Source organism: Diabrotica virgifera, chromosome 3 (genome assembly GCF_917563875.1).
Source record: "Diabrotica virgifera virgifera chromosome 3, PGI_DIABVI_V3a".
Lineage (NCBI taxonomy): Eukaryota > Metazoa > Arthropoda > Insecta > Coleoptera > Chrysomelidae > Diabrotica > Diabrotica virgifera.
In genome coordinates, this window is record NC_065445.1 from 73,847,951 (window position 1) to 73,873,269 (window position 25,319).

Sequence of the window (25,319 nt, forward strand, 5' to 3'; positions counted from 1 at the left end):
AAGCTTATAAGGAAAGATTTACGATACTTTTGCATAATTGTTTATTACTAATAAATGCATTTTTTATTCACTTTTTCTAAACCAAGTTGAAAATATAGCTCGTGCTCTTTCATTTGACACCTGTGGAATGGTTCTAACGTCATTTTCTTCTGACTTATGTTATTGCAAAAAAAATGCTCTCTGGGATAAACAATTTGAATAAAATTTAAACAATTATAACATATTAAGCACCAAAGAACCCTTATTTGACAAAAATTTCAAAGCTGTACAATAATTTTTACAACAGTTATTGCGAAAATAATTTTTTTGGCAATTTCGACCTTTTTTTTTTAAATTATATTAACAATAAATGAATATATCAAACTTTCTAATACGTCATTTTAAAGCATTTTTCATAATCTCGAAGATATTTGTACTAAAAAACCATAAGTTTCCCTGTTTTCCATTGATTTGAAAAAAAAATGAAAAATGCCATTTTTGACACTTAATTGTTTATAAATAAAAATGGCCGCCAGATCCTACTGGTAGGGGAGCAAAGTATGCTAAATGTGCAGTCACTCGAGCGCTTTGGAGACCTATTGGGTTGTGAAGAGTAGGTCCTAAAACCAAAAAAAGTTAAGTAACATTTTTCATTTTAGTGGGCGCTTGCCATTTTTTAATTTAATTTTCCATTTCCAACAATTGTTTTTTCCGATTATAACGCCATCTATGCATAATTCGAAAAAATGTTTCGAATAAAAGTTACTTATTTTTTCGTAAGGAATTTAAATCTGCAATAAAAAATGGGGGCTCCTATTTACGATTTTAAAGTAACCCCCCACCCCACCTCCGTAGGGGGTCGTGTATGGTGCCATTCGATAGATTGTTTAAAAATATTAAATAAGTGTATATTACAGTTTTTCGATCTGATGTTTATTTCGCGAAATATCGCGGGATTCGTATTTAAAATACTAAATTTACCCCCCAACCCTCTCCGTGAGAAGTCGTGTTTGGTATCATTCGATAGATTTTTAAAAAATATTTAGCACATATTTTTTAGTTTTTCGATCTGTCATTCATTTCACGAAATATTCGCTTTTTTCTTGTGAAATTTTGGGACTCGCCCATTTCCTTACGCCCGGCTCAAATCGTCAGATTTTTGAAATATACACTCTTTTGCATGTACTCAACTTACCTTATCTTAATCTGACAATTTCGACTTTTTTAAGGATATATTTTTTTTTCGGGCCCCCCTTAACGAACTCCCCTGTGTTAAGAGCCAATATATGGTAGAGGTACATATGCAGGGTACCAGGTTTCTCCCCATATGATAATCTGACGCGCTCGAGTAACTGCAAAAATCCCCGCTTGGGCTCCCCTACCATACGCAGGAAATACTTACAATTTGCTCTTATAGGTGTTACCTGTCAAAAAAACGCTTCAGTACCCTGGCTGTTCAAGTATCATGGACAAAAGTTATTACCCTGGACTATAAAAGTATCAAAACATTTACTCAACACACACACTACACATTACACTATAACCTGATTGCGATATCAACTGAACCATTCTAATGGTCTTAGTTATCGAGGCATTTAAGCTAAATAAAAAATATAATGCTATTGAAATAGCTTCCAAAAATCACAAAAGATACTACTTCAATACACTATTCGGACCCTACATCGACACTTTTCAACACGATTGAAATATTTTCCAAAAGTCACTTCGACTCTGCAACTGCAATATTGAGTCCTCCGTATTTAATAAATCAAATTATTCAACACAACTACAGAGTAAAAACCGATCGAGTTCGTGAAATAAAAGCAAAGAATATAGACGTAAGGAGAGTATACAGGCCCGGCCCCAGGAGAGGGCGAACTGGGCGGCTGCCCAGGGCGGCAATTTTAGGGGCGGCAAATTTTAAAGAACACCAATTTTTGAAATTAGAGAAATAATAAATTATTTTTTAATATTATAAAAAATCAAAATTATGAACAAGATGGGCAAAAACGCAACTGTAAAAACGAGAATTAAATAAGTGACACAATATCAATTGCAAGGTTGATTCGACGGGAAATCGACAACACCGCCTTCTTCTTCATCGCATAAGAATAGTGATAGTGGGATCAGAACTACCCCTCACCATACCTCCCTCCCAGAATTGTTTTTATGGTTCTTGTGCAGTAGCACCGACTGATATCTGTTGACTCACGCTTTTCGTATAACTTGTTACCAAGTTTCCATAGAGCATAGATGTGCTGTTAAAAATTTTATTGTGTTTTTGTATTTCGTTTAATTGTATAGGCTTGTAGGTATTTTACTGTGTTTAGTTTTTAAATCAGTTTAGATCAATTGCAGTGTAATTTCCGTACCGTTGTGTGCCAGAATACTACTAAGTGTTTAGTGTTATTAAAAATAATTGTGTGAGTACAACAATGGATGGTAGAAAACGTTTTTCTGGTTCTGCCAGTATAAGAAAAAGAGAGCAAAGAAGGAGATTGAAACAAAAAGGCTTAAAATTTCCCTAGGTAAATTTTTAAAATCGTTACACACTGATGCTGACAATATTGCTCAACCTAGAGAGCATACAGCTGTTACCGCTTCCTTTGAGTCTGACAACATTTACCCAGACTTAGGCCTATCATCAGCATCCACGTCAGCTGCCGCCCCCTATCAGTTCATCGACAGTCATCTGGGACAATGATCAGCATCTACGTCAGCTACTGATGCCACTACTACCGTCACAGGAAACAATGTTATTACTGATTATGATCCAGAAAAGTGGCCCAATAAAATTAATGATTTTGTTAGAGCAACTTTGGTAACAAGAGGCCTCTCCGCCAAAATTATTCGTTGCAGAGGCTCAGTTCCGAAATATAATTCAGATCTTAGATTTAAAACTAACTACTACAGTTACAAAATGTGCAATGGTCAAACTGTTGAGAGAAAATGGTTAATTTATTCTAAGACAAATAATTCTGTGTATTGGTTTTTCTGTAAAATATTTTCCAATGTCAAAATTAAATTTGCTTTGTCCAGTCGCGTTAAGTCTCCAGCCCATCTACAATCACAGCGATAGTGGGTAGAACTAGCAATTCGACAAGAATCGGACAAACCCATAGTGAAGAAACACAAAAAGTTCTAAATTCAGAAACTCGTCATTAGAAAAATGTAATAAAACGACTTATATCAATAATATAGTTTTTAGCACAACACTTCCTTCTATTGAGGAGCGATACTGATAAACTTTTTCATCACAACAATGGTAATCTTTTAAAGCTTGTTGAGCTCTTTGGAAGATTTGACCCATTTTTGTCCCATGTTTTAACCATTCACTTAACTTAGTCGTGAACAATGCTGCTAAAGCCTCACAGTTTGCAGTTCCTTTCTTTTCCTTCGTGGCGAAAATTTAGAACTTTTTCTGAGCATCTATTAATCGTTGGGCTATACTGAAGATTCATATTTCTAGCCTTACATTGAAACCTTTGTCCGAGACTAGATGGAAAAGTAGAATTGATGCAATTACTACCATCAGATACCAAATTGAAGAAATTTACGATGCTCTTGTAGAAATCACTGTGATTTCTACAATTTGGCCATGAGGCTGAAGATGAAAGTATGGACCTAGATCAGGAGAGACGATATTAAGTTGACTTCTTAGAATTCTATTTAACAATTATAGACACAACCGTTATTGCATCAAGTGATAGATTTCAGCAAATTAAGAGCCATGGTGAAATTTTTGAGTTTTTGGGTTTACCAAGGGGTGGGTTTTAAACTGGGCGGCGGTCGCCGATCTTGCCCAGGGCGGCAAAATCCCTAGGACCGGGCCTGGGAGTATATTATATTCGTTGATAAAAGTAATAAAGCATAATTTTCTACGGTTGTTATCCACACTAATAAACATAGTTTCGTAAGTTATACATCACCTAAAATTATGCTTATTTTCATAGCTGATTTTTTCATAAACAAATGAACGGATTTCTGCTAATTTTTTTATTATTTTAGATTTTCCTTTGGTATTTACTTGGGCAAATGGGTTTACTCAAATTTGTTTTTTGTACTTATACCGGGTTAAAAGAAAATAAATTATTTCCTTATGTTAAGTTTAAGACATCCTGTAGTGAGGACAAGGTACAAGTGTGAGAATATATCGAAATCATATTATAGTCTTATGTTTTGTGAACATTTTGTTTTTTTAATGTCCCTGGTATATTAGTTTCGATGCATACTCATACTTATACCTCGTCCTCCCTACAGGATGTCTCAAACTTAACGCAAGAGAAACATTTTTTTCTTCCACCCGGTATATGTTCAAAAAAGAAGTTTGAGTAAACATTTGTCCAACTGTGTAAATGCCAAAGAAAATTTTAAATAATAAAAAAAATTAGCGGGACGCGTTAATCTGTTCACGAAAAAATCAACTATGACAATGACCATACTTTTCAGGTGATGTATAACTTTTGAACCTGTTGGTAGGGAGCCCAAGCGGGGATTTTTGCAGTTACTCGAGCGCGTCAGATTATTACATGGGGAGAAACCTTGTACCCTGAAAATGTACCTCTACCATATATTGTCTCTTAATGCAAAGGGAGTTCGTTGGGGGCCGAAAAAAATCTATCCTTAGAAAAACTCAAAATCGTCAGACTGAGATAAGGTAAGTTGAGTACATGCAAAACAGTGTATATTTCAAAAATCTGACGATTTGAGCGGGGCGTAAGGAAATGGGTGAGTTCCAAAGTTTCACAAGAAAAAAGCGAATGTTTCGCGAAATGAATGACAAATCGAAAAAATAAAAAATACGTGCTCAATATTTTTCAAAAATATTTATCTATCGAATGATACCAAACACGACTTCCCACGGAGAGGGGTGGGGGTTAAATTTAAAATTTTAAATACGAATCCCGCGATATTTCGCGAAATGAACATCAGATCGAAAAACTAAAAAATACACGTAGGTATTCAATATTTTTGAAAAATCTATCGAATGGCACCAAACACGACTCCAACTGAGGTGGAGTGGGGTGTTACTTTAATATCTTAAATGGGAGCCCCCATTTTTTATTGCAGATTTGGATTCCCTACGTAAAAATAAGTTTCTGTTATTCGAGACATTTTTTCGAATTATGGATAGATGGCGCTATAATCTAAAAAAACGATTGTTGGAAATGGAAAAAAAGATTAAAAAATGGAAAGTCCCCGCTTAAATGGAAAACTTTACTTAACTTTTTTTGGTTTTAGGACCTAATCTTCACAACCCAATAGGTCCCCATAACGCTGGAGTGACTGCAGATCTAGCATACTTTGCTCCCCTACCATAATGTGTATTATCTAGTGTAACTAAGTTGCATAAATTGTTTAGAATTGTTAGAATCTATGCGAAAATAGAACGTGTTAAAGTAAAATCTTTTATGAATGGTATATTTTATTTAAAAATCCCTTAAAGGTCTACATCACAGAACATTTTCGAACTAAAAAGTTCATTATCAGTGCTATTAACACGTTTTTGACATTCTTGAGCCATCAAAATATATGGGTAAAAACCCTTTAAATGTTGTACCGTTATACTCTGGGCTAATTAGCAAAATTCATGGAAAAGTTATTTACCAGCAATTTTATTGCTGGAATTGAATTATAAGATCCTATATATTAATAATATAGGTATGCAAAGTCCGCAGATAGTGTGCTACTTTTTTTATAAACAAAATGACGCCGACAAATCGTATTTTTTTCAATTATTGCTCTATAACTCCGAAGATTTTAACTTTACAACAAAAACACCCAAATAAAAATTCACCGCAATTAAATTCTGCATAGAGATATGTTTTTCCCGATTTGCTCCGATGAAAATTTTCCTTGGAAAATGCGGGTTTTCCCAACAAAAACTCTAATTTTCAAATAGAGTTTTAGGTAAGTAATTATTAATCAATAATTAAATAACTTAGTGACATCAAAGCTTTCTTGGTATAGATTATAACTACAGAAGCCGGTGAAAATTAAACGAATATTTTAGCAACAATTCAATTGTTAATTAACAATTTACGATCGCAATAATAACCAAAATAATCTTGATACATTGATCAAACTTATAAAGATTATAAAGATAAGATGCTTATTTAATATTTTATCGACAAAATATAAATTTTTCGTTTTTTTGGCATAATCTTAAAATTTTGAAAAAAAAAATAGTTATAATACTCTGGTCTAATTAGTGAAGTACAAATAAAGGTTATTTACCAGCAATTTTATTGCTGGAATCGAATATTATGATCCTATATATTAATAATCTAGGTATGCAAACTCCGCAGATAGTGTGCTACTTTTTTATTAACAAAATGGCGCCCCCAAATCGTGTTTTTTTCAATTATTGGTCTATAACTCCGAAGATTTTAACTTTACACCAAAAACACTCAAATAAAATTCACTTCAATTTAATTCTACATAGAGGCATGTTTTTCCCGATTTGCTCCGACGAAAATTTTCCTCGGAAAATGTGGGTTTTCCCAACAAAATCTCAAATTTTCAAATAAATTTTTTGGGCAAGTACTTATTTATCAATAATTAAATAACTTGGTGAAAAAAAGCTTTCTTGGTATAGATTATAACTGCAGAAGCCGGTGAAAATTACACGAATATTTTAGCAACAATTCAATTGTTAATTAACAATTTACAGCCGCAATAACAACCAAAATAATTATGAGACATTGATCAAACTTAGAAAGATTATAAAGATGTGATGCCTATTTAATATTTTGTCGACAAAATATAAATTTTTCATTTTTTTGCATAATCTTTAAATGTTAAAAAAAAATATAAACAAACTAACATTTCTCAGAAATTGTTTATTATATTCTAATTTTAAAAAATACTTCAAATGCGTATTTCAAAGGTCTTGAAAATGAATGCTTTAAAACTTTTTTCCAACCATTTGCAAAAAAGTTATGAAACAGCAAAATAAATATACGATTGCTCCGTTGTTTATAATTTGTTTTAATTGTTTCAAAGCTTAAAAGTGAGTCTGTGGTACAATCTAATTACTCAAAAAGAATATCAAATTTTAGTTCAATGGTTATATTTTAATCAAAGAATAAAAATACTTTTTTTGTAATTTTTAGCGCGAAAGTAGGCTTGATACAGAGCCGGAGCTAAAATGTTCACTGAAGCGACTGACACGCAGCATACATAATACTATAATTTTATTTATTAAGTGTACGTCGCGTGGCGGTCGTCGCTTCGAGTGAAAATTTTAGCTACAGTACTGTATTAGTCTACTTTCGCGCGTGTAAATTACAGAAAAATATATTTATAATCTTTAATTAAAATATAACCATTAAACTAATAATCGATATTTTTTGTAAATAATTAGCTTGTACTTTAAACTCACTTTTACGCTTTGAAAGAATTAAAAAAAATTATAAATAACGTAGTGATCATATGTTTACTTTGCTGTTTCATAACTTTTTTGCAAATGGTTGCAAAAAAGTTTTAAACCATTCATTTTCAAGATACTTGAAATAAGCATTTTAACTATTTTTTAAAATTAGAATATAATAAAAACTTTCTGAGAAACGTTAATTTGTTTATAACTATTTTTTTAACAATTAAAAATTATGCAAAAAAATAAAAAAATTATATTTTGTCGACAAAATGTTAAATAGGCATGTCATCTTTATAATATTTCAAAATTTGATCAGATCATAATTATTTTGGTTATTATTGCGACCGTCAATTATTAATTAACAATTGAATTGTTGCTAACATATTCGTTCAATTTTCACCACCTTCTGGAACTATAATATAAACCAAGGAGGCTTTTAAGTAACCAAATTATTTAATTATTGGTAGATAATTACTTATTTAAAACTTTCTTTGAAAATTAAAGATTTTGTTGGGAAAACCCGCATTTTTCGCGGAAAATTTTCGTCGGAGCAGATCGGGAAAAACATATCTCTATGCAGAATTTAATTGCGGTGAATTTTTATTTAAGTGTTTTTGTTGTAAACTTAAAATCTTATAGTTATAGAGCAATAATTGAAAAAACACGATTTTCGGGCGCCATTTTGTTTATAAAATAAGTAGCACACTATCTGCGGACTTTGCATACCTATATTATTAATATACAGGGTGTCCCGAAAAGATTGGTCATAAATTATACCACAGATTCTGGGGTCAAAAATAGGTTGATTGAACCTCACTTACCTATATACAATAGTGCACACAAAAAAGTTACAGCCCTTTGAAGTTACAAAATGAAAATCGATTTTTTTTCATATATCGAAAACTATCAGAGATTTTTTGAAAATTGAAAATCAACATGTGGCATTTTTATGGTAGCAACATCTTAAAAAAAATTTAAGTGTAATTTGTGCACCCCATAAAAATTTTATGGGTGTTTTGTTCCCTTAAACCCCCCAAACTTTTGTGTACGTTTCAATTAAATTATTATTGTGGCACCATTAGTTAAACACAATGTTTTTAAAACTTTTTTGCCTCTTAGTAATTTTTCGATAAGCCAGTGTTTATCGAGATATTTTGAATATTTGTCGAATCCACCACATATTTGTATATGGTTATGTACGATTATAGAGACCTGTTAATAATCTGAAAATTTATTTATAATTTACATTTTTAGGTATATTTTGAAGGTATATTTCGATAAAAGGTAACTTATGAAAAAAAAGACTAAGTGGCAAAAGTTTTAAAAACACTGTGTTTAACTAATGGTACCACAATAATAGTTTAATTGGAACGTACACAAACATTTGGGGGGTTTAAAGGAACAAAACCCCCATAAAATTTTTGGGTAAATATATTGAAAAAGAAGCCGCATCTCGATAAAAACTGGCTTATCGAAAAAATACTAGGAGGCAAAAAAGTTTTAAAAACGTTGTGTTTAACTAATGGTACCATAATAATAAATTTATTGGAACGTACACAAAAGTTTGGGGGGGGGGGTTTAAGGGAACAAAATCCCCATAAATTTTTTATGGGCTTCACAAATTTCACTATAATTTTGTTTTAAGATGTTCCTGCCATAAGAATGTTACATATCCATTTTCAATAAAAAATCTCTAATAGTTTTCGATATATTAAAAAAATCGATTTTCATTTTGTAACTTCAAAGGGCTGTAACTTTTTTTATGAGCCCATTTGTACTAAGGTAAGTTAGGTTTAATCGAACTATTTTTGACCCCAGAATGTGTGGTATAATTTATGACCAATCTTTTCGGGACACCCTGTATATAATCATAAGCTTCGATTACAGCAATAAAATTGCTGGTAAATAACTTTTCCCAAAAATGGCCTATTCTCCGATAATCAGCCCAGACTATTATAGAAAGTTTACATCTTTATATTAAATTTAAAGTGATGTTTAAAATAATCCTAGATATAACATCAGGCATCACAGAATTCCACACAGCACGTGGGTTGCTTGTCCGGAGGTTAGATCCTCACATTACGAACAGTAAGTGATGGGGAATCCTGTGATGCCTGATGTTATATCTAGGATTATTTTTAAATCACTTTTTTCTTCTCCTTAAGGTGCCGAGACGTCTTGTCGATCGTTGGCTCTCATGTTGTCCAGCATATTAACAATCATTGTCTTATTTACAGCCGCACGAACTAATTCTGTGCTAGTTTTCCCAAACCATTGTCGTAGGTTTTTAAGCCAAGAAGTTGTACGGCGACCCATCACTTCCAGTTTAATATAAAAATGTAAACTTTCTATAATTGTCCTAACGGATTTTTGCCCATATATTTTTATGATTCAATCATGTTAAAAACCTGTTAACAGCACTGATAATGAACTTTTTAGTTCGACAACGTTCTGATTTTTAAATAAAATATACCATTTATAAAGGGTTTTACTAATTTTTCTACGGAACCATTACCATATTCAGAAAATCTTTCACCAAGACCGACAATTTTAATATTTAAAATTAAAAAAAGGCTTTACAGTTGCCAAACACTAGTTTGAATTTAATAGTAACACAATTACTTAATTTTAGCCAAGATTCGAATAATTATGACATCGCTATTGTCGGAGGAGGAATTGTTGGAGTTGCCACAGCTAGGGAAATTAGTAATAGGAACTCAAAATTGCGCATGGCAATACTTGAAAAAGAAAAAACACTTGCAAATCATCAAACCGGCCACAATAGCGGAGTTGTACATGCTGGAATATATTACAAACCTGGTAAGACATTTTCCTGTTATACATTTTCTAAGTTGTTTATAAGAGATTTGCGTTTCCATATTCACTTTTATATGTACAGGTTTTCGTAAGATTGTTGAAACGTCTTATTTTGGAGCGGATAATCTTTATATGCGAAATTAATGCACGTATTTCCGATGGAAATCGTACATACTATCCCAATAAAAGATTGATGACATCGAAATTATTAGACAGAAGGACCAAAATGACTATCGACAGAACATTAATTAGACCAACCTATGGTTGTGTTCGGTTGGTGTTTAACGGAAACGATTAAATGGAATTAAAATATAGTAGAACTCCAATTATCCGGACTCCAATTATCCGGATCGCCAATTATCCGGATCAGATTGAGAAAAAGAAAAAATCAAGTTTGTAAAAAAATAATTCATTTTCCTGTGATTCAGTATTGTGTGTCAATATTACGTAATGTAAACTTTGTCATTTACATATTGTTGTGTATACTATATTGTTTTTCATAATAAATACCGTATATGTTCTCCATTGTGTTTTGCTGTAATTACTTTTCTTTCCCGGAAAAGGCCTTTTTCGCGAAAAATCCAATTATCCGGATTTTTGATTATCCGGATCGGGTCCGGTCCCAAGTAATCCGGATAATTGGAGTTCTACTGTAAGTGTAAATTCAACGAACAGTAATATTTATTTATTTTTGGTTAAAAAGGAGTGCTTATATGTTGTAAGAGGGTTTGTGTTTTGTTTGGCCCAGCGAGGGTTGTATGACCGACCGATGCCTGCTAGGGTTGTGTATCGACTCGTTGTTGTGGATCGACTGAACTGAAAACACTTGTCTATGGTTTTAAGTTAAAGACTAATTTATTGACATAAAGAGGCTGGCCCTTTTAGAAGCGTCTTCGAATGCATTTAGTAAGTGATTTATTGACATAAGGTCTGATAAGGTAACTATTTAATGGGGAATTTCTTTCCCAGAAAAAAATATTAATTTTATACAATCTGGTTTTGTATTTTAGGAGCGAAACACATGTGAATTTTAAATGACCCATATTATTTTCGTTTAGAAAAGAAAGTTAATATTTAAAATTAGCAATTAAAAAAATAATAAATGAAGCGTGTCGCTATAGTTGTAAGATCTGGGTAATGACAAAAAAGATGCAGCGCAAAGCGCCGGATTAACCATTAGGCGGACTAGGCGGCCGCCTAGGGCCCGCTCGTTTGATGAGGCCCGCGCCCCGCGAAATCACATTAATACTGAATTATTTGTATGAATACAAATTTACGAAAAAAATTTATATGGACTTTGTTTTTATTATCAATACATAATATTCAATAATTAATATCTTTGATAGTCCCTAGTTTTGTGTTTGTTTTTCTTTCCGTTTTTTTAGGTACCTATTTAGGAAGTTTCAAGAGAAATAGTATTACAATCATTTATTAGGTTTATGTAGAGAATTTAAAGTATTTTTTTTAAATAGGGATTTGTTTTTGTTTTGCATATACATATATTAGTTGTCAATTAGTCCATTCACTCACGATAAAATATGGCAAAGCAAAACCTCCGAATTTTGAAGAACTGCTTTAAATTACATGAAATTTGGCATGTTCATAGTTAACATGTTAGAGAAAAAAGTGATATTGTGCCGATGTGTGCTTGTGCTTTGCCTGGGGGTCAGTATCACCCCTTCTCGGGGTGAAAAAACATATGTTCAAAATAATTCAGGAAATGAATAAACTGACTAATTTTAAGCTTTTTTTGTTCTATAGATTTTTTTCACTAAGTAAATACTTTTCGAGTGAATGTGTTCATTTTTAACAAAAACAAACCACGTTTTAGACAGTTTTTCGCAAATAACTCAAAAAGTAAGTATTTTATCGAAAAAATGTAACAAAAAAAGTAGATAGTTTATTCATGTAGTCTATAGACCCAGCAAAAACAAAGTTGTAGTTCATAAAAAATACTTTTTATTCGTTACATTTAAAATCGAATATTTCATAGTGAAATAACCAAAAAATGAAGTACTTTTTTGGGAAAACTCATCACAACTTTTTTAAAGTGTTTAAAAAGTAGCTTCATTTGTTCTTTAAAAAGTACCTAGCATTAAAATTAGATAAGCAAATTACGCTCAAAATAAAGTTGGTCCCTTTTTTGGCAAAAAAATCGTGAAAATCCCCCCCTAATTTACATCCTAAATAAAATTAATCGTTACCGCAGCACAAGTTACTTTACGTATGTATTGTTTATGTTATCTGTAAGTTTCATCGGTTAAAAGTGGTGTAGTTGACATAGCGTGAACGAGGCACTAATCACAAGTGTATGTACACAAATTTTGAACAGCCATATCTTAACCAATTTTGTCTTAAAAAAACAAAAAATCCAAAATATTCAAAAAAACAAATTCTACATTTTTTTATTTTTTGAGAGTTTTGGTGTAATTTTACAAAACTAAAAAAAATTTACTTTAAATCCAATTTTTTTTCAAACATTAACAAGCACTTTGAACCGATGAAGCTTACAAACCATATAAACAATATATACAGGAGTAAAGCAACTTATGAAGCAGTAAAGATTAATTTCATTTGGGATGCTAATTAGGGGGTGTTTTTACAATGTTTTTCCCAAAAAGAAGGAACCAAGTTCATTTTGAGCGTAACTTGCTTATTTTTAATGTTAGAACTTGTTAAAAAAACAAAAATAAAGCTTTTTTTTAAACACATTAAAAAAGTTGTAATGAGCTTTCCCCAAAAATGGTTCATTTTTGGTTATTTCACGTTGAAATATTCGATTTGTAATTTGACGAATATGAACCTATTTTTCATTACTTATAACTCTGCATCTACTGGGTCTAAATAGACCATTTTCTCACTTTTTTATAAGCTATATTATTGCTAGGAATGTTTTTTTCGATAAAATATGTACTTTTTGAGTTATTTGTGAAAAACTGTCTAAAAACATCTTTTTTGTTGAAAAAAGAACATATATACTTGCAAATAACTCGAAAAGTATTGACTTAGTGAAAAAACTCAATAGAACAAAAGTTGCTTAAAATTAGTCAATTTATCCAATTCCGGAGAATTCGTCCTTATTTTGAACGTATGTTTTTCACCCCCGAGAAGGGGTGCTACTGTCCTCTAGGGCAAAAGCACACATTGGCACAAAATCACTTTTTTTCTATGACTTGTTAGCCATGTGTATACCATATATTTTATTTCCTGTCAATTCAAGCACTTCTTTAAAATTCGCCGCAAAAACCGTGAGTCAATGGACTAAATATATATATTTTTACCTTTATTTAGTAACTTATAATAAATGATTTTGTTTACATTGTCGTAATATTTGCAAATTTGTTTTAATGTAAAGGGCCGCTATGAAGGGGCCTACATCTTATGGCCGCCTAGGGCCCCATGATGCCTTAAACCGTCACTGAGCGCAATTCAAGACATTCGAGAGGAAGATGCTGAAAAAAGTTTACTACTCGGTACAAGAGAAAAACGGCACATGGAGAATCAGGAGGAACGACGAGATTTATAAATTGAATGAAGGGCACGATATTGTAAGGTTTTTAAAAGTCGAGAGACTGTCATGTCCAGAGACAAGAACATACCAAGTCAATAAAGATAATATTACAATGGATGCCGATAGGAACACAAACAAAGAAAGACCCAAAACGAGATAGTTAGATGACGTGGAAAACCACCTCAAAACAATGAATGTAAGACAATGGAGAAGAAGGGCACAAGAGAGGTATGAATGGAAGAACATAACCAAATAGGCAAAGACTCATCCAGAGTTATGAAGAAGAAGATCTATTTTTTTTAGCCCGGATGTTCTAGATTTGCAACCCCAGAAACCCATTATTTCACTCTTTCCCGTTTGCACAGGTAGACACACATAAAGCCCACCCATTGTACGTCATGCACCTAGTAATTATGTAGGTACCTTCGAGGAACTGAAAGTAGAATTTGCTGGAAGAGCTGACTCCCATTCCTAGACATCCTAACTCTTCCATAATAGTAGGTATTTTTCAGACTTTTGTTACAATTGGATTTTTAATACTATGTATGAGTTGGTTGTTTATTTTTAACTGTGCTTGAATATGGGAGAGTCTACTAACTAGTATCATTATAGGTACCATTAGCATTATAGGTAACATTATTATAAGTAACATTAATATAGGTAACATTATTATAGGTAACATTATACCAGTATAGGTACCATTAACTTCATTTTTGCAAAATTATTGTTAAGACCATACCCTTCTCCCTTCTCTCAAACTCTGATTATCTAGTATAATCTAGTATATTCTAGAATAATAAGTATTCACTATCTCTTGTAGGTGCTCTATTTTTCTTCTATGGTAGTCGTATCGTTAGCACATCGTAGATTATTGGTTATTAATGATTTCATTTATTTCGATACCTTTTTCATTTTGTTGTGCAGGTTGAAAAATCTTTTTTACATTTATATATAACAGAGGTTGGCTAAGGACGCAGGCTTTTCTCACGCCTTGACTTACTGTCACTTGTTCTGTATACAGACCGATGATAATCCATAATTCTGCCTTTTGATGTCAGTAAATTTGTTGATTTATTTTATGTTTTCATTGTTTTTCAAAAAAATAATGTTTTGTAATTAGCGACCTTAAACTACCAAATTTGACAAAAAAATTGTGTTTTGATTGATATTTTCAATTTCTTTCCGCCATGTTGGATCCGCCATTTTGTTTTAAAAAAATAATGTCAGATTCGTATTTAATGATACCAAAAACCCTTATAGGTCTGGATCACGCGTATGAAAAAAAAAGTTGATTAATAGCAAGCTGAAAATTTGTTAATATCTTAAGGGTGTCTAGTCGGACAAACTTTGATATATGGGAACACTGGAACAGGGGAAGTTTTAATTGTGGAACAGGTTAAAAATTTGGAACGGTCAGAACACGAAAACGGCACATTTATTTTGTCTGATAGAACAGACTTAAACTCTCCGACCAGAGATTAAACTCTCATGCAAAAATCAGACTGCTATTTATCACCAAATGGGCGTTTTAATGAGTGGAACATGTAGAATATGTCAAATGACAGGAATTATGACAGGTGATAAATAGCAGTCTGATTTTTGCATGAGAGTTTAATCTCTGGTCGGAGAGTTTAAGTCTGTTTTGTCAGACAAAATAAACGTGCCGTTTTCGTGGTCTGACCCTTCCAAATTTTTAACCTGTTCCACAATTAAAACTGCCCCTGTTACAGTGTTCCCATATATTAAAGTTTATCCGACTAGACACCCTTAAGCTATTAACAAATTTTCAGCTTGCTATTAATCAACTTTTTTTTCATACGCGGGATCCAGACCTATTAAGTACGAAAGTAATTCCGAGGTATGAACAATATACGCTTTTAAAGGTTCATGACCACCTTTTCGGTATTTTTGGAACCACAGTGCCACGTGACCTTATCAGTTCCATTTCACTGTTGATATTCTCTATACTAAATCAGCTACTCCTTACCTTTGTAGCTGGCGGTTTGGGATCGCAGTGAAATGCCCAACATAGCAAGTTCCATTGCCCTTTCAGCCACACGGTTTTTTGCACAGTTCTCCTTGTCATGAGCAACGTTTCCGCCCCGTAAGTCGTCAACACTGCAAAACACACTAATTAAGGTTTGTCTTTTAAAACATATTGGTATTTCGGACGATTTGAAAATGTGGTTCAACTTACCCAAGTCCGTCTTACGGGGAAATTTCACGACGAGGTCGAAGCGCGTGTTGAAGCGAGCTTCAAGTGTTTCCTAATTTAAGCGTCGGCAAAGAGAGATATATTATATAATAGTGAAAAAAAAAAAGAAAACGCAGTTACCCTATAAGACGGTAAAATTAGTAATATTTACTTTGTGATAAAATTGGTCAAAGCATATGTCCCGAAGAATACAGGCAACCAAAAAGGTGACCGCCCCCAGTGGTGGAGGTAAAAATATTAGTAGGTTGGTTAATTCTCACAATGATAAAAATTAAAACAAAACGTAGTTTGACCATAAAATTACCACGCCACTGATCGTACCCTCGGTTGACGAGACGATCCACAGGCTAATAAATTTTAGCATTTGGTGTTATCCGTGTTATCTTAAGGGTCATAAATACCAAATTTTGACAGAAATTTCTCTATTTCACGTTGTGTTTAATCTTTTTCAAGTTGGATTGAATCCCGTCTTCAGTTTTTATCTTTTTCTGTTACATTTTTCTATTTTTCACTCAGAATGTAGCGCCACGCTCCGTCAGTTTTCTGCTTTAGACGAAGGAGAAGCTCAACGGTTTTGTTATCATTTCTTATGCAAATCTCATGACCTAACCTAGGTATTTATAAGAATTGGTCTATGGATCTTGTTCCTACACATATTTCTTCTCTGACTACTAAGATTTGTCATCATCTGGGTTTTAGATATATTTATTTTCAATCCCCTTTCTAGCGAGGAAAGGTAAACTGATTTTAAAAACTACTACACGTGTATATGAACTGTACACTTGTGAATTGTGTATAAAATATATTTACAATACGTATATTTTATACACACTTGTATGTACAATAAACGAGATATGTATTGTTTTAGGTTCTCTGAAAGCGAAGTTATGTGTAGAAGGTTTACAGTTATCCTACAAATACTTCGACTCTAAAAATATTCCCTATAAGAAATGCGGAAAACTGATAGTTGCAACAGATAAATCACAAGTTGAAAAACTACAAGAACTTCATAAACGAGGTATAGAAAACAAAGTACCGGGCCTACAATATTTAAAAGGAGAAAAGGCAATTCAAGAAAAAGAGCCACTTTGTAAAGGTTTAGAAGCATTATGGTCTCCGGAAACTGGAATTGTAGATTGGGGTTTGGTTACTCAGTATTTTGCGAAAGATTTTCTTAATCAAAAAGGAGAGATATATAATGATTTTCAGGTAATATGCACATAATTTTTTGATATTTTTAGTATTTTTATGAAGGGGGTAGGCGCAAAATCTTGGTCCAATGATATTTAAATGCATTCATTTTTTTTCGAATTCTTAGAAAACTAATAAATATTTTTGAAAAATTTACGCAGACTGAAAGATTACATTATTACCGAGGCCGAAAGGCCCTTAGAATAAACAAAAAGTTTGTTTTGAATTGAAATATTTGATATTTAACTGTAACTTATTAAAATAAACATTATAGAAATTTTCAGGGACTTTCGGCCCTCAGTAATAATGTAATCTTTTAATCTGGGTTTAAATTTTTCAAAAATATTTATTAGTTTTCTCAGGATCCGAAAAAAATTAATGCATTTAAATAGCATTGGACCACGCTTTTGCGTCGACCCTAATATGCTTCGTTTGCACAATCAACTATGTATCTATTATGTTTATGTATTTATATTTCGCCTTAATTACTTTTAATGCGAAAATTGGCTAATTGGACCTCCATTCTGGCACCTTATTATTCCTGCTTCCTAATTAAGGTTGCTATACCAACCTTAATTTATTTTTTAAATTGTTTAATGCTTTTACTGAGTAGCCAACTTAAACTTTGTTTAATGCTTTTACTGAGTAGTTAATTATATTGTCTACACTTTCAGCTACCTAACCATCACTCATTTAACCGTCTCGATAATAACTCATAACATGGGCTACTATTCTTCCTCTCTCTTATCTCGCACTTGTAACACACTAAATAGGTACAAATTTTTGGCATTGACAATCTTCTTTTTGTGTGTTCTTTATCGTTCTGAAACTGTTTTCTAGTGGCAGGTTAAGAAATTTTCCCAGAATTTTCAAACCTTTTTAATTTTCTGGGGACGATTTCCGGAGTGACAATTGAAACGTCAAACAGTAGTTAGTAAAGAATTGCAATTTTCATTGCACCATTTCATTGCACCAACTGTGGCTCAATCCATATAAACATAATTATTCTTTACCGTTATATCTATTACGTTACGTACAGCCAAGTGCAAGAGAAAAATGCACATGTGGTGACTGTCCAAAAACTTACTTCGGTCAAACTGGCAGAATCTTTGACAAATGCATAGCAGAGCACAAATGGCTTTCAATAATAGAAAAACTTATTCTACATACGCACTTCACCTTCTAGATCATAATCATTCTTTTACTGAACAATAAAAAATACTCCGTATTCAAAATAAAGGCCTTAAGCTATCTTCATTAGAATCTATGGAAATTAATAAATTAAACAACACAGACATAATTCTCAATGACAAACTTGAGACAAACAGCTCCCCATTCCTCAACCTATTCAGTTAGAATATTCATAATAAAAATACATCACTTGAGAAAAGCATTCTGTCGAAACAGCTGGAGTGACATATATTTTTAATAAATTTTGTGGAAATAGTCAAAACAAATGTTTTCAGTGTTTTATTGTTAGATAAAATGAATTTACATACATCAAGTAACGGTCGAATTCACCAATTATTTGCAAGAGAAATCATTAGAATACAACAAACCGGCATATTTATGTTTCGTCGACGTTAAAAAGGCATTTGACAGGGTAAGATTAAAGAACGTTATTCATTTGATGTACTCAAGATCCGTCTACAAATAATTAAAATGATCGAAAATAGCTATAAAAACAACACAATAAAAATAAAAGTAGATGAACCAACTGATCAAAGAAAAACATCGTAAAATAATTTTGCTATGCAGACGATGTAATACTAATCTCTCAAAGTGAAGATGATTTACAACGTATGCTACACCAATTTAATATAACCGCGAGAAAATTTAACATGTTTATTTCCCCAAAAAAGACAAAAAGTATGGTTATCACAGCAAATCCAATAAGATGTAAATTAGAGCTGGAGGGCAGCTAATAGAACAAGTGATGGAGTTTAAATATCTAGGCATTACACTATCTAGCCATGGAAAGCTTAAAACAGAAGTGTAAGATCGAATGAATAAAGCAAACAGAGCCGCAGGTTGCCTGAATGAAACAATATGGAGAAATAAAAATATCGGAAAAGAAATGAAAGACAGAATTTACAAAACAGCCATCAAACCAATAATTATATACGGACAGAAACACGAGCTGATACAGATAGGACAGAAGGATTGCTAGAAACAGCAGAGATAAAAAATCGACGGTAAGACACTATGGGACAAAGCTAGAAGTACAGATATCAGGGGCGGCTCGTGATAGTATAAGGTGGTGAGGCACACTACACCTGAGGAATTTTATTATTATGGTTAGCTTCTCTTTAATGGCCAGAAGGTCGATTTTGTGACGTCATAACGCTAGAACGAATCTAGGACCAATAATCCCGGACAAAAAATCCTCACAAATTATCATTGGACAAGAAATCCCGAGACAAATAATCACCTGACAAATAATTCCCGGGCAAAAAATCCCGGGACAAATAATCCCGGACAAAAAATCCCCACAACAAATCCCGGACAAATAATCTACAAAAATTTTTTATTCAAAATATCCCCACAAAGAATTCCGGACAAAAAATCCTCAAGAAATATGTGCTGTCGATTAGTTCTCTAAAACTTTTCCAGTGAATGCGATCGACTCAAATGCTTTCAGCCTCAGTGCATAGAGTTATTTGAATTCCAATTCCATATTGAAAACTTCAAATTTTACACAACAAAAGAGTGTGCGTTTTTTCAAAAATCGTGGAAGATAAATATGGGGAATGAGCTACGGCTGTGGGAATCATGTTGCAATATATTATTCGCTTAAATCTTTAGCTCACTCTGATTTGAATAAGTATGTTCAAAAAATTTTTACAAAAAAAACACAACCACAGCATACAACATTTTTGAAACACTTAAAAACTACTTGTTTATGTAAATGTAACAAATAAATAAAGAAAAATAATTTATTATGTAGTTATATATTTTACAAAAAAAAACACAAACACAAAATACAACATTTTTGAAACACTTAAAAACTACTTTTGTATGTAAACGTCCGATGTAGAAGTGGAAACGTTAATAAAATCATTTTTTAAGTTAAATTGAATAATCTCATTTCTCATTTAGAATAATAAATTACATAAATGCCACAAAGAAAAAATAGCTTCAGACCAATATATTAGGTGATGATGAACAATGATTTAAAATGAACACTGTTTTAAATACATATCCATAAACATCTAAAACAGGGGTGTCCAACTTGCAATGCCTCAAGGGCCAAAACTAAAACCTTTCATGTTGTCGCGGGCCATATAATAATCTTGTTACAAGTAATAACAAAATAAAGTGAGGTATAAAAATAATTAAAACAAAAAAGAGTATTATTTCTTTTATTGCTCAACAACTACATTTTTTTATAAACGGAAAATTTATTGATAACACTTTTCAATAAACAAGACAAACATTGCAAAAGCAACGAAAAAGATGTATCCAATTAGTGTGAGGACTGTGGTCGATCGGCTTCATCCACCAATGAAGAAATGTCCACCTCCAGTTCAGTTGTAGACAGTCTCATAAGATGACGTAAGGAAGAATCGGTAAGGTTGCTTCTGTTTTTGTTTTTTATGTATTTCATGGAGGAAAAGGCACTTTCACATGTATATGTGCTTCCGAACATTGACGTCATTTTCAGTCCAAAATCTCGCAGGTTTGGGAATTTCTCCTTTGACAGTAATTTGAAAAATTCAGGTCCCTTTTCTTGTCTGGTGATTAGGAACATGTCTGCTTGAAGATCACATAACTCAAGCTGTAAGTTGGGTGGTTGATCATCAATGGTTGCTCCAAGAGGGTTATTATAAAGTAGTACACTGCTTTTGAGACTTTCAATTTCTTCAAATCTTGTATTGAATTCATCAATAACTTGTTCAATTTGTGAAATGCAGGATGAAAACTCAATATTTTCCTCACCGTTGAATTCTTCTGCTATTTGCAGACAGCTAGGGAAGTGTGTCAGGTTGTTCTTTTCCAAAGCACGTTTAAACACGTTCAGCTTATTCCGGAATCCGTTTATCATTCCGATCAAATCTGAAACCGTCTGGTTTCTTCCTTGAAGACTCAAGTTTAACATGTTAAGATGATTAGTCAGATCTGTTATAAAAGCTAACTGTCTTAAGAATTCTGGATTCTTAAACTTCTCTTCCAGTTCAGTTGTGTCAGATGAAACGTATTTGTTGAGGAATGCAGGGATTTCCTTTCTTATGGCAAAAAATCGTTCCATGCACTTTCCTGCACTCAGCCACCTTACATGGTTGTACATTAGCAAGTCTCCATACTCAGCCTCTGTTTCCACTAAAAACTGCTTAAGTTGCCTGTGTAAAAGAGATCGATTTCCACCTCTAATCATATTTATAATCTTAATCACGGTTTGGAAAACTTGATCTTCCTTGACTGATTTTCCACATAAAGCTCCCTGATGTATAATACAATGAATTATTGGGCAAGTGACACCATTCTCTCGAAACAGTCCCACTAATCCAATTGTTTTACCTGTCATTGATGGGGCCCCGTCTGTTGCTATGGCTGAACATTTATCAAAGCCTCCAATTCTGTCAACTGTTTTCTTCACAGCCTCATAGATGTCTTTTCCTTTTGTTGTTCCATAAAGAGGACAAATATCAAATAACTCCTCTTTACTGGTAAAATCATCAAAAGTAGTGCGCACAAATATTAACAGCTGACTAACATCGGTTTGATCAGTGCTTTCATCCAAACAAAGTGAGAAATATGAACTTTTCTTAACCAGGCTAAGCATAGATTTTTCTACTTGCTCACCCATAGCAACAATCCTTCTTTGTATGGTTTGATCTGAAAGTGGCACTGATTCAAATTTCTCCGCCATTTTAGAATCACTGAAAGCTTTGGCCATTTCAACAGCACATTTTTTTATCAAATTGCCATCAGTGAAAGGTTTTTTTGCCTTTGCCAGCTCAAGCGACATGGCATAAGATGCATGCAAAGAATGCGTTTGAGAGTGTAATATTTTACTGAACATACCAGTTTGCTGTTTAAGCTTTTTCTTCAAATCTGCAACTAGGGCACGCCGACTTTCATTTGTGTACGTAGCATACTTATTTTCATGCACTGTTGTGTAATGTCTTCTCACATTATATTCTTTAGGCACTGAAACGACATTCATGCACACTAAGCACTGCAACTTTCCATTATTGTTAGCAATCAAGTAATCACTCTCCCAACTTTCTTTGTAAATTCTGTTCTCACTATCAATTTTCCGTTTTACTGGTTTTACACTCATTATTGTATAAGAGGAATCAAGACAAAGAATTAATCAAGGTCACTGTTCACTAGCAACGTAATAGATTAGCCGACTAGCCTACGTGTCAGTAGCACACTGGCACGATGGCCGATGGCGGCTAGCGACGGATGGTAAGCAGTGGGAGGTGTGGCCTGCGTGAACTGTGATGCGCAGTAATCAGTGCAGTTCTCATAGTGGTGGAGGACGATTGTGTTCGTTACACGTACATACACGTCCGCGAAGCGGCACAGTACTTGTGATGTAAAAACACTGCTAAACCATAAAATATAAATTAAAAAATATTTTTTCACAGTGGCAGCATTTAAAGAAAATATATGCTTTTCGAAAATCTTACGTGGGCCACAACAAATAGCCTCGCGGGCCGGATGCGGCCCGCGGGCCGCCAGTTAAACAACCCTGATCTAAAATATAATAATTCATTCGTATATTATACCGCGTGTACATAGAAAGCTATGATCTGCAATCGACTTGTGCTTGTACTAGTCGGTTCAGTTCGGCTATTCCCATTCCGTTCCGCGGAGCCTGAGGCCGTTCGGCTATTCCTATTCCGTTCCGCGGAGCCTGAGGCCAGCCTCAAGGATGGATGAATTTTATTCCTAGAATCGGTGGCACATTTTTCAAATTTTGCCGGTTTTACTGTTGGCGTTGTCCCATACTGTTGCAGATGGTGTGAGGCTAGCTAGCTTCAACTGTAATGATCTGAGAAAGTTGGAATGGCACGTGGAAGACGGATATACTCGTATTATAAGAAAATAAAGAGTCAGGGCCGTACCGATTTTAATTTTTTTTCATAAAAATAAAGGTATTTAGGAAATTTCAAAAAGCTAAATTATATTTAAAAAACTGATTATAAAATAACGAAATAACGTAAATAGTCGATTGATATACTGGTGAGGCACTGCCTCACCTGCCTCATAGGACAAGCCGCCACTGACAGATATACGATGGAGATGCAAGGTGGAGAACATTAATAACTGGGTAAGAAACAGAAGGATAGAATGGAATGACCACATAACCCGAATGACAACAAATAGAGTAAGTAGTAAGGAAGGCGAGAGACGGTTCCCCAATAGGAAGACGATCAGTGGAAAGACCACGAAAACAATGGAACGACAACTTGGCACATTGAAAAAACACAGACTGAGTCATGTCTATACAAAAAGAAGAAGAAGACGTTACTTACAGTTGGTACAATAACTTGCACTTGTTCTATTAGATAAAAAGCACCGTCTTGTTGTTAACTTTTTCCTGTTATCTTTTGCAAGTACAGTAGAGCGTCGATAATCCGAACCCTGGTAATCCGAACGATCGCTAATCCGAACGGACTGAACTTTTGGATTTAATATGACAATATGGGCAAAATATGACCGCAAAATATTTTTGTTTTGTTAATGCAGAAATATACATATATACAATTTATTATGCAGGTGTTTTATTCCTTGTAACTAAAACGTATGTAATACATATGTATGTACTATGTTTATGAGCTTTGTATGTATTTTGAACATCTGTTCGATAATCCGAACAATTTGATAATCCGAACTACCCCTGTACCAATTAGTTCGGATTATCGACGCTCTACTGTACAAGCTTTTGTTAGCTTAAATTTTCCAGTTAAGAAATTAGCTTTTTTTAGGTAAATGGATTCCAAGAATCAGGAGATCCAAACTATCCGATTAAAGTAACTGGAAACGATCAAAAAACTGTAAACGCAAAATACGTACTTACATGTGGAGGATTACAATCAGATCGGTTGGCAGTCATGTCTGGCTGTTCCTCAAATCCAAAAATAGTACCATTCAGAGGAGAATATTTGCTATTGAAACCGGAAAAAGCCGCACAGATTAAAACTAATGTTTATCCTGTACCCGATCCCAATTTTCCCTTTTTGGGTGTACACGTGACGCCCAGAATAGATGGGGCTGTTTGGTTGGGACCAAACGCTGTGTTGGCGTTCAAAAGAGAGGGATACACGTAAGTAGATATTTGATTTTCATTGTTCTTAAGCTTTTTTAATAAATTAATTTAAGCTTCTTCTTTTTCATCTTTTTGTGTAGACATGACTCTGTTTTTCAATGTGCCTCCCAGTGGCGGCTCGTGGCTTTAGGGACAGGGTCGGCAAATTTTGTCTCCTCAGATAGGAATGCCATCTAATTAAAAGGCTTCAATTTCATAGAAGATTTTTGGTTTTTGTTTTTTTTTTATTTTTTTTTATTTTTTTTGTTTTTTTTTGTTTTTTCCTATAAATTTAGAACCTAAACCTGTTTATAAATTAACTCTAGTCTATGTTGTTTCGAAGTAGCAAAATGGGTTATAACGTCATTTTAAAATTTATTATTGTTTTGAAGAGGTTTTAAAAGTTTTTTTTCTATTGACATTTGAGACAAGTTTGACATTCTGTCTTGTTTCATGGTGTTTCGACAATACGTTTTGACTCTTTTGAGACAAGAGAAATCCCGTTCATTTGAGGCAGAATTTGCCCACATTTGAGCACAATAATTTATTAATTTCGGGAACAGTTTGTTATACCTAATGAATTGCAGTATATAAAATTAAACATATTCCACCTTCCGAAAATATTTAGATCAGCATATAAAACTGTTAATCCATTTTCTTATTTTATTTGATTAAAGAATGATGGATAATAATTTTTAATGAACTTGTCTAATAGATGTTTTAAAAATTCTTTGGAAATAATACTTGAGTTATCCTTCCACTCAAAAAGGTCCGGAACATTGTTTAAATAATCAAAATGTCAAAAAATGAAGAAAAACTTCGATTTTTTTCTTCGTTTTATGATTTTAACTTTCAAAGTATTCACTTCAGAGAAAAGAAAAGTTACACTTACATAAAAGTTGCGTAATTAAATTTCCTACAATATAGGATTGGTTAAAATTTTTTAAAAGTATTATCCTTGTTGCAA

General features: G+C 33.2%; 1 protein-coding gene across 1 annotated transcript in view; it reads left to right on the forward strand.

Annotated features, from left to right (window-relative positions):
- LOC126881134 (L-2-hydroxyglutarate dehydrogenase, mitochondrial) overlaps positions 1-25,319 on the forward strand; it is a 54,347-nt gene that overhangs the window by 18,826 nt on the left and 10,202 nt on the right. The window contains exons 2-4 of the mRNA XM_050645199.1: positions 9,990-10,177; positions 16,769-17,109; positions 24,033-24,370. Of these exons, the coding sequence (XP_050501156.1) occupies positions 9,990-10,177; positions 16,769-17,109; positions 24,033-24,370 (867 nt within the window). The remainder of the gene's footprint in view (positions 1-9,989; positions 10,178-16,768; positions 17,110-24,032; positions 24,371-25,319) is intronic.